The 18,366-nt window shown below is 31.1% G+C and overlaps 1 protein-coding gene across 1 annotated transcript in view; it reads right to left on the reverse strand.

Annotated features, from left to right (window-relative positions):
- Nucleotides 1-551: 551 nt before the first annotated feature.
- Nucleotides 552-18,366, reverse strand: part of vir (VIR_N domain-containing protein) — a 70,236-nt gene continuing 52,421 nt past the window's right edge. The window contains exons 23-40 of the mRNA XM_089245804.1: nucleotides 17,429-17,501; nucleotides 17,151-17,287; nucleotides 16,797-16,905; nucleotides 16,562-16,652; nucleotides 16,089-16,340; nucleotides 15,635-15,740; nucleotides 11,956-12,027; nucleotides 11,614-11,774; nucleotides 10,666-10,939; nucleotides 9,635-9,740; nucleotides 9,346-9,503; nucleotides 9,108-9,232; nucleotides 7,693-7,763; nucleotides 6,977-7,155; nucleotides 6,271-6,403; nucleotides 4,085-4,202; nucleotides 2,648-2,848; nucleotides 552-1,791 (exon numbers count right to left, since the gene is read on the reverse strand). Coding sequence (XP_089101930.1) covers nucleotides 1,710-1,791; nucleotides 2,648-2,848; nucleotides 4,085-4,202; nucleotides 6,271-6,403; nucleotides 6,977-7,155; nucleotides 7,693-7,763; nucleotides 9,108-9,232; nucleotides 9,346-9,503; nucleotides 9,635-9,740; nucleotides 10,666-10,939; nucleotides 11,614-11,774; nucleotides 11,956-12,027; nucleotides 15,635-15,740; nucleotides 16,089-16,340; nucleotides 16,562-16,652; nucleotides 16,797-16,905; nucleotides 17,151-17,287; nucleotides 17,429-17,501 — 2,448 coding nt within the window. The 3' untranslated portion in view covers nucleotides 552-1,709. The remainder of the gene's footprint in view (nucleotides 1,792-2,647; nucleotides 2,849-4,084; nucleotides 4,203-6,270; nucleotides 6,404-6,976; nucleotides 7,156-7,692; nucleotides 7,764-9,107; nucleotides 9,233-9,345; nucleotides 9,504-9,634; nucleotides 9,741-10,665; nucleotides 10,940-11,613; nucleotides 11,775-11,955; nucleotides 12,028-15,634; nucleotides 15,741-16,088; nucleotides 16,341-16,561; nucleotides 16,653-16,796; nucleotides 16,906-17,150; nucleotides 17,288-17,428; nucleotides 17,502-18,366) is intronic.

An 18,366-nucleotide genomic window follows, 5' to 3' on the forward strand; every position in this document is an offset into this window, starting at 1 on the left:
TTCATTCTGAAACCTCTCCTTCAACATTACAAGGGGGTGATCAAGCATCTAGTTGCAGCCCTGATCATTCATATGTATTCATAAAAAGAGAACGGTGCTGTATTGTTTTGTAAAAATCAACATTAAGGTTGCTTTTGCAAATTTGCCAGATCTGCAATTAAAGACAGAACTTTTTAAATTCTCGAGAAACCTTTTGAACTGCTGTGAGTATCACAAGCCACAGAATCAAAAATATTCAAATAATATAAACCTATAAAAAACATGAATTCCAATTTTTTTAGTGTTTTGTTTTTGTGCAAATGAAAATATGCCATAAAATTTTTGTAAAAATAAATTAAAAAATAATTAAAAAATTGGTGGAGAGATTTTTGTTAACAAAAAGATTTAAAATCTTCTCCCCATTCCTACATCAAATGCTGAGCTTTACGCCGCTTTTTTGGGTTTTATTTTACTAGTGACAACTTTTTGGTTGGCAGGTCCGCTTTAGTGTTATTGAATATAATTTTACTGTAACAAAAATGCAATCCATACTATTTATGTATACATTATGCTCATATTTTTGGATGATCTTTAATGAACATAGACAAAGAATAATATTATACAACAGAATTTATATCTGTTCACATACATATACTGCATTCAACAGTAATTTTATGCCACCAAAAGACTATTTCAGCAAATAAGGCTGTGTCTCATAAATTGGGCTCCCCACAGTTCAATCAACCAAATAATATGTGTTGGAATACTTTACTCATGCTGTTTTCCTGCATAAGTAGTGGCACATTTTGAGTGATTGTCCATCCATAAAAATTTCATGGAATTCAACAGCTTCCTCAAAGTAAAGGAATCTCTCTCAATAACTATTGATCTGAAGTTATTGGGGGGGGGGGGGGAGGGGGGGGAGAACTAGCAAAAATTATTGAATTTTCAATTGTTAACATCTTTGTTTTTGACATTTGTTTGTTAATATGTATTTTGAAAAACAACAATTGTGGAGTTAATAAAAGATTTGAGATCGCGTTTGTTTGTCAAAGAAAAAAGAATCAAACATTGTTAATTTATTATACAATCGCATGAAATATCTTGTGTTTCTTCTTAAGGAAAAACTTTTATTTACTTTACAACTATTGTTGTTGTCATATATATATGTTATGAAAACAAATGACCTTGTAATTAATAATTATTCTCATATTAATAATTAAATTTATTTAAAATATGCACAATTGCATCCATTATTGCAATTTCGCAAGCAATATAATATGTATATTTAAATGTTTTAATCAGACGAAGGAAAGAGGAATTTCAATTCCCAACTAAAACATTCACACACTAAAATTTAAATGATGGTCGATCCAGATTGGAAAATCGACAAAACAAGAATTTTGAATAAATTTTTAATATTTTGTATGGACTCAATTTTTTTCACCTCAATTCCTAAAAATATTTTATTCCTTTCTGTTATTCACAATTTATGACCTCTTGAATAGAAATCTTTTGGGGTAAGAGAAAACCTTACGGGTTGGATGAAACAATATAATAAGTTGTTATACTTTATACTATAAAAATATTACCCAGAACTGATTGAAAAACAAAACACATAATGAAATGAAGATGATGGAAGTATATTCCATAGAATTGCAGATCAACTGCTGCCACATATCAAACAATTTGTTCTTATGAAAACGAGTCCATATATGATTTTAAATGTCTTAACGTGTAAAGGAACGACTATGCCGACCATTCAGATCACGTCGTCCACCTCCTCTTGCTGGCGAAACACTGGACATGAACCTGGTCATGGGGAAAAAAATAAAAGATAATAAACTACCCAAAACTAAGAAACAATTTTTTTCATTCTGGATTTATAGATAGAATATTTAAATAAGCTTCATCATTTTTCTCATATAATAATTAAATTTATTTAACTATAATAAAAATAATTTTATTAAAATTGAATTTATTTAATTATAAATAAAATGAAATTAAAAATTTAGTTTAATTTTAAATTAATTAATTTAACTTAAGTTAAAATTGAAAATTAAATTAAAATTAAATTCAATTCAATTTTTAATAAAATTAATTAAATTAAATTTTTTTACATGATATTTTATCCTGAGATTTTAGAGAAACAAAAAAAATTATACATAAAAATTCTATTCTATTTTCTTAACCGGTATTCTCTTTCTTTAAAAAAAAGGGTCTGGTTTCAATTCAATAATGAAGCACCTGCCTATATCTAGAAGATTTCGATCCACTGGTTTCAATAAACAAATGTTGAATTAAAAAATTTTTTTTAGCATGAATCCATGTTGAAAATGTGATTACAGAAAGTTACATTATCCCCCCCCCCTCAAGTGCTTTAAGATAAAATAAAACAATTTAAATCAAAGAATTGTAAGAAAAAAAATTATAATAAAAATCAATATACAGTCGACACTCTTTATCATGACCCTCATCATTCTGTTGAAAACTGACGTTATTATCTCTGGTGGTTGTTATACTGAAAGTAAAACATATTTCTAGATGTTATATGAAAACAGTTGGGACTTATTCCCCTACCAGTCATTGTAATGGATTGCTGTCATGAACATTAACTGTATAATTAAAAATCATGCAAAAACAAGTTTGGCCATAAATTTTCCAAAACCTTTGATTTTGTGACTTATTCCTGCTGTCAGGCCAATGGCTCTGCAAAGTTGGGACTATTGTGCTTGCTGTACGTATGCCTCTGGAGAATCTCATATCTGGTGATAGATCAACATCTGCATATGGATCACGACTGCGCTGTGTGGTAAGACGGATTTCTGGAGGAACAAATATATCTCCATAACTGCATCTTTCCGCGACACTGAAAAAAATTAAAAAAAAAAGTTTTTATTTCTTTCATAAAGTTATACTCATCTCAAATAACTAAAACAATACAGTATCATCACACATACAGACTAATGAGACACATTTCTAAATGATTAGTTGAAGTTGTAAATTGTATGACTTAAATAGTGGGAAATTAGCAAATTAAGTTAATGCCATAGACAGAAAGAACATGACCACTCGAATATTTGAATATACTCCCCTCCATAATGGTCACCTCCAAACAACTGCCACATTTTCTTTGAACAGAATGCACTTTATTGGATTAACATTAAGGTCACCCCCCCCCCACCCCCACCAAAAACAATGATTTCCGAATAACAACCACTACAGAACATGAAAATGAAGAAAAAATTATGATGCATATCATAAGAAAAATAACAATCAATATTTGCTCTGAAGGTGTTTTCTCTCCTTGAAATCAATGAACATAAAATCGAGTATAAGTTGTTCCCCACAATGGTGGTTTTCAAAATGTGGTTCGCAGAACCCAGAGTTCTAAGCTAACAGGTGTGCTAGATACGTTTCAGAAAACAAAGCAGAAATTATGACTAAAATATAATAAGTTACTATATATCAAAGACCATGGAATCCTTGATTTTCATGCTGTTTGACAAAAGGTGGGCATCAATTGAAAATTCTGCCCTAGAGCAAAAACAGCTAATTATATTGGAATAAGAGTCATCTTAGAAAAATGTCCATCCGTTGCTATAAGGATTACAGCACAGTGCTGCACATTTTTCATCATGAAATTTTCATGTTTTATGCCAAAACCAGTTGCATTTCATATCTAGAATTTAAAAAATTATTGTTCGAATGAAATTAACAATAGAAAAAAATATCCAATCATTATTCAAATATTTTTAATGCAAAATTTTTGCATTTGCCATGCAAAGTAAATGTCATGTGATACAAAACAGCTTATTTAAATTATAGTATGGGTTGTAATTTTATGTGAAATCAACAATTTCAATTTTTTTCGATACCACTGAACCTATTAACAACAGTAACCTTCCGATGACGGCCTCATTTTCTCTGTCCCATTGGTGGCCATTGTTAGGAGGTTTCACTGAAGTTAATTTTATTTCATTGGAGTTAGAAAAAATAAATACAATTTAAAAGAATAATGGTTGATATCTCATTAAATGGAGACAACAATGATTGTTTTGATGAAATTTTTAATTCATTTGAATTTAATATAACTATTATGTACCTAGTACGAGGACTGAAGCTTGTTCTGACTCCGATACTGGATGGCGACTTTAAAACAGTAGTTGCTGTCCGATTTCCCCAAGCAGAAGATGAGACCCTTAAAGTTCCACGACTTCCACCTACAAAAAAAAGTGTAGGCAAAACACATTCTGAAACCATTTCAAAAAAATTTACAAGGTAAAAAATGTAAAAAAAAAGAAACCATCATAAAAAAAAATTCTCCATTTAGCACTGAAAACCTTTATTTTAATGCATAAGTGACGAAATTGTAACTGCATGCCTGTAAATATATGTAAAGATTTAGTTTTCTGCAGAGGGAGAGTGATGAGCATAGCTGGTTCAGCCAGCAGAAGTTTACAATAGCTAAAATAAATAAATAAATAAATATATATATATATATATATATAATTAAGAAGAAAATGAGAAGACGAAAAATACAAAAATAAAATGGAACAATGAAGAGGTCGTTCTCCCCCCCCCCCCCATTGCTCCAAATAGCAAAAATGTTTCTAATGATGGTAGGCCAAAAATAGGCATAAATTTACCACTGACATTTTTGCGATAAACAAGCTTTGGAAGTCAAAAAGTAAATATGAGAAAATACAAAAATTAAAAAACAGAAAAACATGAAAATGCACATAAGTAGCACAATATTAAATAGACACCTCCACAAAAGTGTGTTAAAAAGTTAAAAATAGAAATAAAAAATAAAAATACAAAACCTACCTAAAATTCAACTTTTTATTACTAATGTCACTAATAAACCACATGGTGTAAGCTAACATGTCGAAAAACGTGGGTAAAGTTTGAAACCCATAAAGGAAGACAGATAACCACTGCCACTCAAGACATTTAAAAATTCAGAAAATGCTTTTAGAAAATCATTTGCATTATAACATGTTTTTTAATTCTTGATAATTGTCCAAAAAATATAGTTTTCAAAATTTTAATACTAATATTAGAATTGAAATTAGAAAGACAATTAACTTTAAATTTAAATTATTTTTTTAATTAAAAATACCAACAAAGACTATGTTATTAGACAAGCAAATTTTAAGATTAAGGAAATCTGCAGATAGGGGGTCATGATTGGTTCTCTTGAGTGTCAAATCTGTAGGATAAATATCACCACTTAATTCCAGAAAATTTTAAAAATTAAAAATATTGATATATCTAAAACCCATGATTTTATGTTCAGCAAAAATATTAGTTTCTTAGAAATGTACAAAAATATTTGCAAAAGCACTAGGAAAAACAAATGCCCATGGGTATACCCTTGATCTGTTTAAATATATCGATGCCATTATACAAGTAATTCTCAAAAATGCAAAATTTCACTAAATTGTTCCAAAAGTTTTTCAAAGTGAATAATGTTTTTGAATTTCACATATAAACTCTCACAAATATTTAAGATGTTTTCATGTGGAATATTCATAAACGAATTTTCAAAGTCGAATGTATCAATCAGAAAACCTTCTGATTATTCTTTATAATAAATGTCTCTTCTTCCATCTCTATTTTATCCAAAATATTTTTTGTAACAGTCACTATTATAACAGTTGGTACCACAAGTGACAAATCTAAATTTAATAGGTTTTTGTGAAATTTAATGGTGATAAACAAATAAGGATAAAGAGACAAGAAATAATTAATTTTAAGTTTCTTGAGAAAAGCACAATTTCAACATTTGAAATACTATTAATAAAAGTTTCTGGTATAAACATATATATATTTGTAACATTTGAAAAATATATTTCAACATTTGGAATACTATTAATAAAAGTTTCTGGTATAAATATAAATATATATATATATTTGTACCAGAAACTTTTATTAATAGTATTTCAAATGTTGTAAAAATTACTAAATGTGATTCATTTACACTAAATCAATAATAATTAAAACACTGCAATTTTGAAATGACCAAAGATTTTCTTTTAAAAAAAACAGATTTGAAAGACAACTTAAATTTACTACGTTATAACCCAATTTCTAAGAAATTTTTGAAATTCAGACAAAACCAATACAGAGATTGGGGGGGGGGGGGAAGGAAATCATCAATAAAGTTCATACACAAGTGAAAAAATCAAGAAAAAATATTTTTTTAATTTCACATAGAATGCAATATGGTACTAAAGGAACTATCAAAACAAAAAAATGAAGGCATTAAACTGAAGAGAGCCATACCACGACTGTTTGGATCACGACGCCCATATGGGCCAGCAGGACTAAAAAACCTTCCACCAGTTCCACTACCACCTCTTATTGAGGGAAATGCTTGGTTTCGATCAAAACCCCTTCCTCGACCTCGAGATCCATCCTATATAAAATATTATAGAAGTACATTTGAATACCAATGGAAAAGAAGTCAGAATTTATAAAACAGACTTATAGACTGTGCCACAATGATTAGAACGTTTCTTTTTGAGATATTAAGCTATTCACAGATTCAGGCTGAAGAAACATAGACTGTGAAAATATCTATCAGGATTAAATGATAATATTAGCACTTGAAAATGAAAATTTTTTAATCAGACATTATGCTGGTTGATTCCTGATAACTATTTACGATCATGACTTAAATACAGAAAAAGACATCTGATGAAATTTAAACTTATAGATTGAGCACCTTCAAACCTGTTGCCAGTGAGCATTATATCACGAGTATATTTGTTACACCCTCCCCCCAAGAAGTTATATTGCATAACATATAGTTGAACATTTTCTATCATAAAGTTAAAAAAAAAGTAATTCAATGAACGTGCAATATCAGAGGTGGAAGATTCCAGGCTCTAGCTCGTGTACTTCCCGCTAAGCAAGTAGTTTTTTTTTTTTTTCAAATTTAGAAGATGAAACATTTGAAAACTGTCTCTTCAGGTTTTGAATACCCTACCTGTCTTTTCAATGTTGATTGCACAGCACCTGTTGGATGGTTGCTTTCCAATGCCAAAAAGTCATCAACATGCATAGATGGTGGACGGCTAGTATTTGGAGGGCGTGAACGGAAGGGATCATTTGCTCTTGTACTATGTGTTGTTGCACGAGCAAAACCTCTACCTCGCATTGGAGCAACTGCATAAAAAAAATGGTAAAACAATTTTAAGATACACAAAACTTCATAAAATAAAGCTGAACTAGAATACCAAAGGAAATGAAAAGTTATTAATCATAGAATTAGTGGAAGAATGAAAATCTAGGTAACACATCTTGCTACTCATCATTTTGAAGTTTGATTGAATGCGAGACAAAACATAGAATAGGCCTAATTGGAAATACACACATATATACCTATATCAATTTATTATCAAATTTTTGATAGAATACAATGATTGTCCAAAAGAAATTGCCTCCCTCGCCTTAGTAAAATATTCCATGAAGGGGCTGAAATTAAGATACAATGAAAAAATGGCATGTGAACTACAGGGTGCATTTGACAAATGCTAATTAGAAGATGTAGAAATTTATCTTTTCACATTACTTTTAGTGGAAAATGCTTCAGACAGAAAGAAAAATCGTTTTGGGCAGCCCAATGTAAGAATATCATGAGCAAAACAACATAAAGCAAAAACATATGAATTAAATAAAAGGTGAAAGTAAAATATTTCATACTGAATGGCTTTTTGATCCCTCCTTCAGACATGGGGTTCATCAAAGTTTGATATTTACGCTTTGTGCTATAGCTGAAATAAAGGGAATCAGAAAAAAAATTGTTACATATTTTAGTAAAAAAATTTGAATATGAGACTAACACAGACAAAAATTACCATTTTCGTTTCAAAAATTACCAACTATCATATACGTTGAAAAAAATAAAGGAAAATTTTCAGATTGAAAATCACTTTTTTTTAAATTGGATCACTTAATCGCTTGTATTAACTCCACAAGGCTTAAAAATTTAGGTTAAACAAAATACATGATTCAGAGAAATATATAAATATAAGCACATAAAATATATATGATTTATAAAACGAAACAAATAATAAGAGAAAATAAACAATTAAAGTAAAACAAAAAAACAGCACTTCAGAAAGAAAAGAAAGTACACATGTATATAGTCCCCTAAATATAAGATGAGATTTGGCTTTGGTACGTCATATTGGACGATTCAGTTCTTTTCTAGGAGAAGTCAACTCTGAGAGCTGTCATTTGCGAGCGATTCTTGAAAAGCAATCGTTCTACCTAAAAGAAAATAGAATCGTCCGATGTGACGTAGCCCAAGTTTCATCTTGTGCTCATTGAAACATACATTGTATATACGAAAGTAATTATTATTATTTTTAGCAAAGATATTTAGTACATATGGTTTTAGAGCAAGAGCTTCTTTTCGATCCGAGTAAAGGAGAAAATACTGGTGACCGAGAAATAGAAAGTTTTTCAAGGTTCCTCCTGAGACTCAAAAGAAGCACTTTCAAACATAGTTTTGAAAATGCATGGCCCAATTTTAAATGTGGCAAGCTATAATACCCGGTGGTGCTTGGGTTTTCTTCAATTACTAGGAGGCTAGAAAAAGTGACAAACCATTATAAAGGAATAGACTATTACACATAATACTGGTCTAGCATTATGGCAGAGAAGAAAATATCTAATTTATAAAAGTTCTTCCATATGAAAATTTTTTAACTTTACACATTATTGTTTATATATCGGTGATTCTCACTTTTTGAGACTGGGGGCCACACACAGTCAGAATTCACGCAATAAACAATCAATATACAATTAATTGATACGTATTAATTGTACAATATTTATACGATTATTAACTAACACCACATTAGTTAATGATCAGCAAATTATAACATGCACCTTAGTCCAAAAACTTTTTATATCTGGGTTTTTATATGTTGCGGTATAGGTGAGGATATGGCCTGGCAGTTGAGAAACACTCATTATCAGTGGAGAGACATCCTGTTCACTATCTCCCCCCCCCCCCCCCTATAAACATACATTATTAACACACACAATTTTTAAAAACATAAATTAAATAATATACATTATTTAGATCTATTTAAAATTTTGAAAACAACCTCAAGTTTTTATCTTTCTTTATGTTGGTTTCTGTGTCAGAGGGCATACACAGAGATTCTAAGTTAGATTTGAGATCAAATTCTGATATGTATTTTTCTGACATTGCCATCAAGTCCACAGAGACCTATTTCAAAGAAAATAAGTGTTGTTCGATAATTGATATCAGAGAAGATAAGACTTTCGAAAGTTTGCACATCATGTAAAATAAAATATTCCATTAGTGCATAGCATTAGAACCTGTTCTTGTTCCTGATCAGCTTCATCAACACTCGGAACGGAAAGCCAATAAGCTGGACTCAAGCGCTCTTCTTCAATTTCACCTACTACAAAAACAGGTCTAACAGCAAATTGGTTTGGCAAACTATCAGGCGATGGCAAAACAGGTTCGGTAAGCTCTATATAAACAAATAAATCATTATTTTTTAAATATTATTAGGTTAAACTTTTGTAGAAAATCAAATTGTTTGTTAATGATTTTAAAATCACTTTTATTTCATCAAAAAAGAACAAAAAAATTTTAGTTTGCCTTTTTGTTCAGGTTTTTCTTTTCCACTTGACTCATGGAGAAGCAGCAACAGACTAGAAACTCCTTCTAACAGACTTTCCACTGCATATTCTTCACTGGCAGCTTCCTGCATAATATTCAAATATTCTGTTATCAGTTTCAAAATTCTACACAAGATCATTTATTGCATTTACTAAAAAAATTAAATATAAAGATAATTCACCAACATAAGATATATATAGAATATACAGTCAAAACCAGTTGCAACAGAATTTAAAGAAAGAACTGAAAAATTTGTTTGCCATATATTTGATTTATTAACAGAATCTGGGATGGGACCAAAAATTTTGTTCAATATATCTTGAGGTTTGTTATAAGATACGGATGCACTATAGGGTTTGATTGCAGTTAAATCTCAATTTAATGTGAATTACATAGAATAGTCAACTATCTGTTCAATTAGGGTAATTGTTAAATAAGGATCAACATGATTGCGGGAAGAAAATAAAATATCCACACAAAAAAAAAAAAGTTAAATCTGAGCTCCTCTGTACATGCTCTTGGGAGAAAATTGAAACATTGTTATAAATATTGCTGTTATGTTACAGAGTGGTGTTTAGGTTAAACATAGAATTTTTTAAATCTTTTTTTAAGCACCAGTTCATATGATAATGAAATTAATAAAGTGTTTGCAATCAGAATGAAAAAAAAATTACCAGAAAGAAAATTTAGTACAAATACAACACCACAACAGGCAAAATGCCCAGCGAGGTGGCTGAAAAAAAGATAGCCATAACAAATATGGATGTCATATATTTTAAAAATACAGCAACCCAATTAAAAACACCATCACAGAAATTATAAACAATATATATACACATGATAAAGTATTATACAATGCCCATAAAGAATATTATGGTTGAACGTAAGAATACTATAGTAGTATAATTTGCCATAGAATTAAATGGTGAAATAGGTGTTAGAATTTTGCTTTGAGCACATGTGAAATAAATCACTCTTAAATGAAAATAATCAATTAAAATATCTCTTACAGAAAGTAGCTTATTCAGTTCTTCTAATGGAGGAAAATCAGATTTTTTATTTTCTTCTTTCACTGATTTACTTTTCAAAAGAGAAGCCAATTCTGAGGGGGCAAGAAGCATAGTTCGAACACCCTGAGGTCCTTCCTCATAGCCATTCACCATAAGTCGTAGAAGATCAAGAGTTGTAGAAAGCATTGAAAGATAATCACTACTGTCTTTATTGAAAGAACCACTCAAGCGGCAAAATAAAGACAATATACTGTCCGGATTCTGTTCCAAGGCACTGTATGTAAAAGAAAGAAAATTTTAATATATATTAGACATTTTGAAGTTACACAAAAATTTATGTTAAATATATTTTGTATGAAAGTAATCCTTTACTGAAATTTAGTAATAAAAATGAACTAATTAGCAATAAAAATGAACTAATTAGCAATAAAAATGAACTAATTAGCAATAAAAATGAACTAATTAGCAATAAAAATGAACTAATTAGCAATAAAGTTAGTGAAATTCTAAACATTTAATTAAAAGTTTTTTTTTCCTTAACCATGGAATACTTTTCAGGTTGATTTCTCAATGTGCCGTTCCCTGCTCATAAATATGGATTGAAAAAGTAATATAGCAGCTTTTAAAAAACAAAATTAGAGGGTTACCAGTTTTTTTATTTTAACTACATTACAGCATTGAAAATATAAAATTTATAAAAATAATTATGTTCAGCTAATTTTATAATGTTAAATGGAATATCATTTACATCTGGTCTATCATCAATCATTCTTTTTTATATCACTTTCTTCAGTTGTATAAGGGGTACTGCAAACAAGCAAAATAATTCCACACAAAATTGAGAAATAGTCTTGCCCAACGTAATCACATTAAGTTATATTTCTAAAATGAATAATAAAAATTCAAAACAGGTTCAAGAGAGAAAATATGACCAGAATAACATCTTACAGTTTGACACAGTAGAAACCATAATCATGCTCATTCAAAATCATTAGTGAGCGAAGAGATGGAAGCACAGATGTGTATTGATGACTGTGACACCCGATATGTTGAATAAATGAAACACAAATCTGAATCATCTGCTCTTTCACAGGTAGGCAACTTGCAAGCTGGTGTCAAGATTTAGTGGGAAAAATACCAAATAAATTTTTTCAAAGAAATAAAATCACAGGAACTTCATCAAAAGTTGACATTTTATAAATTGAATATTCATTACCAATTGTCAGCATTCTTCATGATGATTTACTATAGAGCTATTTGATTATTAAAATAAAAAAAATGAGAACTTACCACTTCATTAGCATTTGTTTCACTGAAAGCAATGAAACCAATGTCAGGATCACAAAGAGTTTGAAGAATAGACTGAAAAAGTCAAATAAACAGTTATTTTACTTCACATCTTAAAAAAACATAGAATATGTTTTTAAAAATTATAAGAAACTTCTAAATGAAATCTTACTTAAAAAAGTCAACATTAGGATAAAAATTTAAAAATATAAAAATTGCTTTTCTTCCTTTATACATTCACACATTGGCTTATAAAGGGTGTTTCACGAAGGACCCCTAACTGAAAATAAATAACTCAGAAATGGTGATAGATAGAAGCATCAAACCAGTGGTATGTTTATTAAAAAAATCGTAAGAATCATAAAGAAACCGCAAAATTTTAGTTATAAATTGTGCCAATAGATGGCGCTGCAGGAGGCATTACAGATCCCTATAAAAAGAGCTCAGACGTCGAGAAGAATCAGACATTGAAGATTTTACCACTATGAAATGTGATCGCTATAGTGAAAGAAATTCCGGAAGTGAAGTCATGGAGGAACGTGTGTTTAATGTGTTGGGGAGTACCACCGATTAAATCACAGCCCTACTGCCACAAGGAGAAGTTTTTAAACGTGATTTCAAGTTGCAAAATGTCCAGATGGGAAAAAATTTGTGACCAATTAAAAAAATTTCAACAGACAGGCAACATGGCCGATGCGTTAGTCGGAAATGTGGATCCCACCCATTCCGTCGTTATACCTGAAAATGCAACAACACTTGCTGTAGTTGTTCAGCATCATCCAAATAAATCTGTCTGCAAACTTGCAGCTGAATCCGGAATCATGCCATCTAGAATGTACAGAATCCTGTGGAAGACATTACAGATATTTGTGTACAAGATTCAATGCCGGCACACCATACCAGTTCGAGTTGAACGACAACGAGAGGATTTCGCTAACGAGATACTCAGCATGATTGATGGCTCTGGTTTTGATGTCGCCTGAATATAGTTTACAGACGAGGCACATTTTCATCTGGATAGTGTTGTTGTAACATTACCATTTCTGCAGAGAAATGATAATGTTACATTCAGGACAGACATAACTGGTGATTTTGGAGTACCGAAACCCACATTTGTCTCACGCACGACCACTCCATTTTCAAAAACTTACCATTTGGGCTGCAATCAAGGCATCATTGGGCCCGTTTTCTTGAAAGAAATGGTGACGACTGACCGGTATATTACGCTTTTGAAACAATTTGCCGTCAGGCACGGTGTGGTTCATGCAAAATGGGGCTCGCCCACACAGTACATAAGCCGTTTTTGCCGACAACCGACTTTCTGGACAAATACTTTGATGATAGAGTTATTATGTTGAACTATTCGACAGTTAAGGGAAAGGGCATGGACTGGCCTCCGTATTCACCCGACTTCACCTCCTGTGACTAGTTTCTATGGGATACACTGAAGGACATTGTTTACCGCAACAATCCTTTAACACTCAACGAGGCTATTTGTCAAGCTTGTGTGTAAATTGACACTGCAGAGTCACTGACAATTTCATTCTTTGTTTGCGGTGTGTGTCGTGTGAAAGGTGCACATTTTGAATTGCTTTTGATGTGAATGCAACGGGGGCTGCTTGCATTACCCACTATGTACAGCCTACTTATTGTAATGTGGCCTGCAATGCCATCTATTGGCACAATTTGTAACTAAAAATTAAGGTTTTTGTATCAGATTCTGACAGTTTTTTTTAATAAACATATCACTGGTTTCATGCTTCTATCACCATTTACGAATTATATATTTTTAAAGTACAGAGTCCTTCGTGAAACACTCTGTAGCGCTTGTCAGTAGCGATGAATGCTCAGCTTTGCCATTGGGGGGGGGGGGGGGTAAGAGTTTGGGCAACATAATCATACTACAATAAAATATATTCACTCGAAATTTGTTTGTAATTTTAATTTAAAGTTCATTGAATGCAGCACCTCATTGGCACTAGAACCTAGAAGGCTTGGGTCACATGAGCTTTCCCACTCCTGAAGCAAGTTTTTGAGATCAGAGTCCCTTAATAATTCACGAATATTGAATGCAATCCCGACCTGCATACACCCTCGTGGGCCGTTTTATATATGGACGTCTAGCAACCCTAGACTCCCTCCCCATAATACCCCTTTTCTTCCTGTCAGAGTTCTTACAGCACCTATGGTGAAAATTTTTTTCTGACACACGTTTTACAAGCTCGACCATGCACTATGCAATTAAAACCAAGCCCGGGTCCAGACCCACCATTATGATAAAAATCAACTCAATTAAAAAAAATAAAATAAATAAAATCCTCAAGGAACTCAAAGACCCAATTTCTTTTAAAACAAATTTCTATAGTATTGAGAGTGTCACCCATAGCTCCGTAGTTCATTGTGACTGTCTGTAGAAACTATGGACAATCTGTAGCAGTTGCCAACTTTGAGGTCTTCATAGGTACTGATTTATGAAAATATTAAAACAAAAAAAGAAAAGTATAGTAAAAGTCAGTTATAATGACAGTTCACAATGGAGGAAAAAAATTAGTTTTCCAACAGACTTTCAATTAAGGAAACATTCTCTGGATATTATGCCGAGGTGAATTCGGAAAGAACAGTAATCTGGTATCTGCCAGGACTCGAACCTAGGCCCTGTTGCAAACTACGCAAGCATACTAGCATCTACACAACTGAAGACATGTCCCTGACTCTCTCTCTCTGCTGAAGTTAAGAGAATTACTCAGTGTTTACCTCTGCATAATATTCAGAAAATACGTTTCCTTGCTATATTGGACTGAAAAAAAAGCCGCCTATCTCCCAGTTATGTTAGTATATCCGTCAATTATGTCAGGAGGAACTTTGTAATTCTTTAACTGCAATATATTAGTATTTCAGATTTCATTCTAACATTAGCGACTAAATAGGATCCCAATCATGAAATTTATTTTTGGCTCAAAGCAGTTGATTCTCTGAAATACTTTTGAATAGAATTTTGTATTCTCAAAATGATTCAGCCAATCGACCAAATAATTAAAATTTTCAATTATTATCACATCCCTCACTTTATGGACACATTTTTATATCCACATATTAATTATGATATCCATATCCTTTCATTTTACAGAAGGTTCTGTGAGCACATCTGTTCAGAAATAACTTTAAACTACCTGTTCCTGTCAAATAAACCCCAACACTGTTAGCAAAAAGAGATATGGCTTGTTTGTCAGCCACTGGAAATGTCAAAAGTCATATCCTCAGCGTATATTGGTCAAGCTTAAGAATATGAAAACAAGGTAACAAAATTTAAGGTAAAATTAAAAAAACAAAAAAAATTTCTGAGCTTTCTACAAAACTTTTACAGTGTAATATCAGCCTTAGATATTATATGATTTTTAAAACTGCATGAACTTACAATTTTTAATGATGATTTTACTAGATTTTATATGATCTTTTACTATTTAAAAATTCATTTTCATTAACCCCTAAACTGCTATAGGTGCATATATATTCCTTACAGAGTCTATGCATTAACTGCCACAGGCATATTCATAAATCTTTACAGCACGTGAATGAAAAAGGGTGGCATTGGGGAGAAAGATCATGTAAGATTTTGTCAGCAGTTAAGCACAGTTAACGTTCAAAATATCATTTCTAAAAAAAGAGATGGCAAATATCTTACCACAATACACTCTTGAGATTGAATATGTGATGGCCTATCACTATCAATGTTCAGTAAATTGAGTAAGACAGTAAGTAAGTCTCCATATTTTTCATCAGCTTTTGTACTGAAGGTTAAAAGAAAAAATATATAATATAAGCAAAACCATATTACTATATCACAGTAGAATTTAGATGCAATACTCCAATCTGAAAAAATAAATAAATTGTTTTGTGTTCTAATTTTTCACTTGTATAATTTCCAGCTATGTGTATAATGCTGCTTTAAGCGCTATACTCTTGCTTTGAACTTTTAAATTTTTAAACTTTTGAATTTTGGTTAATTTTAAACATTTTCTTTATATATATATACAAAACGTTCAAAATTTTAAATTAAAAATTAACCAAAATTCAAAAAGTTAAAAAATTTAAAAGTTCAAAGCAATCATATTTTTATAACACAGTAACAAACTTACTTAGTTTTCAGAATATGCATCAGTGGCACTTTGAAAGATGCATGGGACACAAGGTAAGAAATCAGATTCAAAACCCTGGCAGTTGAAAGAGAGCAGGGAACAGTTCCTGGTGGGTGGATAATAGGGGCAGAAGGAGCAGTGGTACTGACAGCAGGTGCTGACGTTGTTCCTGATGATATTGTTAATATGGGGTTATCCATAGCATCTTTAGTTTCTGCTTCAAACGTTTCCAATAGACCATCCAAAACTGCTCTGCAAGTATTTTAGAGAAAGAATCTGTTCAATTAAAAAAATAATGCAAGTCATAAAATTTATCTGATAAAGTTATTTCATTTAAGGTTAAGATAAAACCACATTTTACTGAGCTCTATGACAACAAACATTCTGATGGGTTTATAAGAATTTTTGAATTGCATCATTAAGAGACAAGGACTTCCTGTAAAAAGTGTCAAAATAAGAAAAACATAACATACCGAACAACTACTAAAGCAGATGGTGCAGCCAAATCAGCAAGCTGAATACATATGCGCCTTAGAAGTTGCTGCAATGGATGACTGCTGGATGCTAAATAGGAAAAGTACGTAATTAAAAAGTTAAATCAATTATATAATTACTGAAACCGGCACTGAAATTCTGAATCAATAATTTGAATAGTTGTTACTTATAATTCATAAGTTCTGAATGTGAAAATAAAATTTCTGAACTTACTTGAAAGGCTTTTGATAACTATTTGCAACTTATTGCTAACACAGTGTAAATGAGCACTCCATAACTTTCTTTGATTGACTGTTCGGCTAATTTCTTCAGGTTTTAAGGGCTTTATAAGAGAAAAAAAATCGGAAAATATTAACATACATCATCACCTAAATTCTCATCAACTGGACACTAAAAATTTATCTTAATTTATAAAACCATTTTTGAACACCTTGAATTAATAGAATGAATTAACCATTCTCAGCACTTAAAAGCATATATGTCTTCTGTAAGCAATATCATTAAAAAATTAAAAAATATATTTCCAAAGAAAGATTTAATAGATTTTACGATATTTTCAGTACACACCTCACGAGTTTGGAGTGGCAAAGGTAATGGTAAAAGTTCTGAAAGCACAGACAGCCCTGCAATAAAAGTTCTTGGTGACTGCTGGATGTATTTGAGAACTTCTTGAATCATTTGTGTCCATAAACTTTTACCAAGAGCTGCAAGTGAAAACACAGATGAAATTGAACTAATCATTTTAAAAGTTTTGAAATACAGGTATTAAACGTAATTACAGAACATCATCCAATTAAGTTTTGATTTCTCGACATGATTCAAAAGCGTATTAAAATATATATTACCTTCATCAGATTCATCAGTTCCCAAGCATGGCTGAGTATATGCTAGAAGAGCCTCAATAATCTCTTCTTGTACCTGTAGTTATTAAAGATGATAAATAGGTTGAATGTGTTTCAAAGCACAACTCAATATAAACCACATTCATAAAGTAAAATGGATAACAGATGTGCTAACTTTTGGAATCCAGAAATTGAGATTCTCTCGAGGGAGTACCCACCGGCACTCATAGACTCAATCAAAACAAATAATTCACTTTAAATCAATTAAGAAAAAGTTCCATTCCTCCCCAAGGCAGGTTCTGCATTGCCCTTGAGCAGAATATAATTCCATGCCAGTCTTTCCATGCAGAATAGAGAAATCACATCTACATACTGTTCATAAAATATAAGTGTTTTCTTTCATAAATGCTATCAGTGATTAATCTTGGGTTCTTGGGTATATGAACTCTTAAATTTTTTTTCACATCAAATTAATTTATTTATAAATAAGGTTAATAAAAATATTATTTTTAATTAATGAAAACCACCAAGGAGACACTTAGGTCCCATACTGGTTGTTACAATGAAGTTAATTTATAAACACTACAATTGACAATATAAAATATAATTCCAGTGTTTAGTAATTTTGGAGAGAGAAACAAAAAAATCATGATAAAATCAAAATATTCACACATACGTAGAAGTTATATATAAAATACAATATAATGATGCAATGGGCAGGGGGTGCTTTATTAGTTATACAAAAAAAATCTATAAATCAACATGAGTTTATAAAATGTGATTTGAAATAGTACAGCAGAGTTGACAAGGGAATTTTCAATGAGAAATTAACCAGTTGGAGCGGGAAGTCAATTTGTAGCAAAGGAGTGTGTGTGAATTTGAGGACGAAATCAAAAGTAGTTTTCAACATTGACTATTTGAAATAAGTATTGTTTAAGAAG

This window comes from Pholcus phalangioides, unplaced genomic scaffold, assembly GCF_987345545.1.
Source record: "Pholcus phalangioides strain wild (caught in Gottingen) unplaced genomic scaffold, Ppha-v1.0 ptg000016l_1, whole genome shotgun sequence".
Classification (NCBI taxonomy): domain Eukaryota; kingdom Metazoa; phylum Arthropoda; class Arachnida; order Araneae; family Pholcidae; genus Pholcus; species Pholcus phalangioides.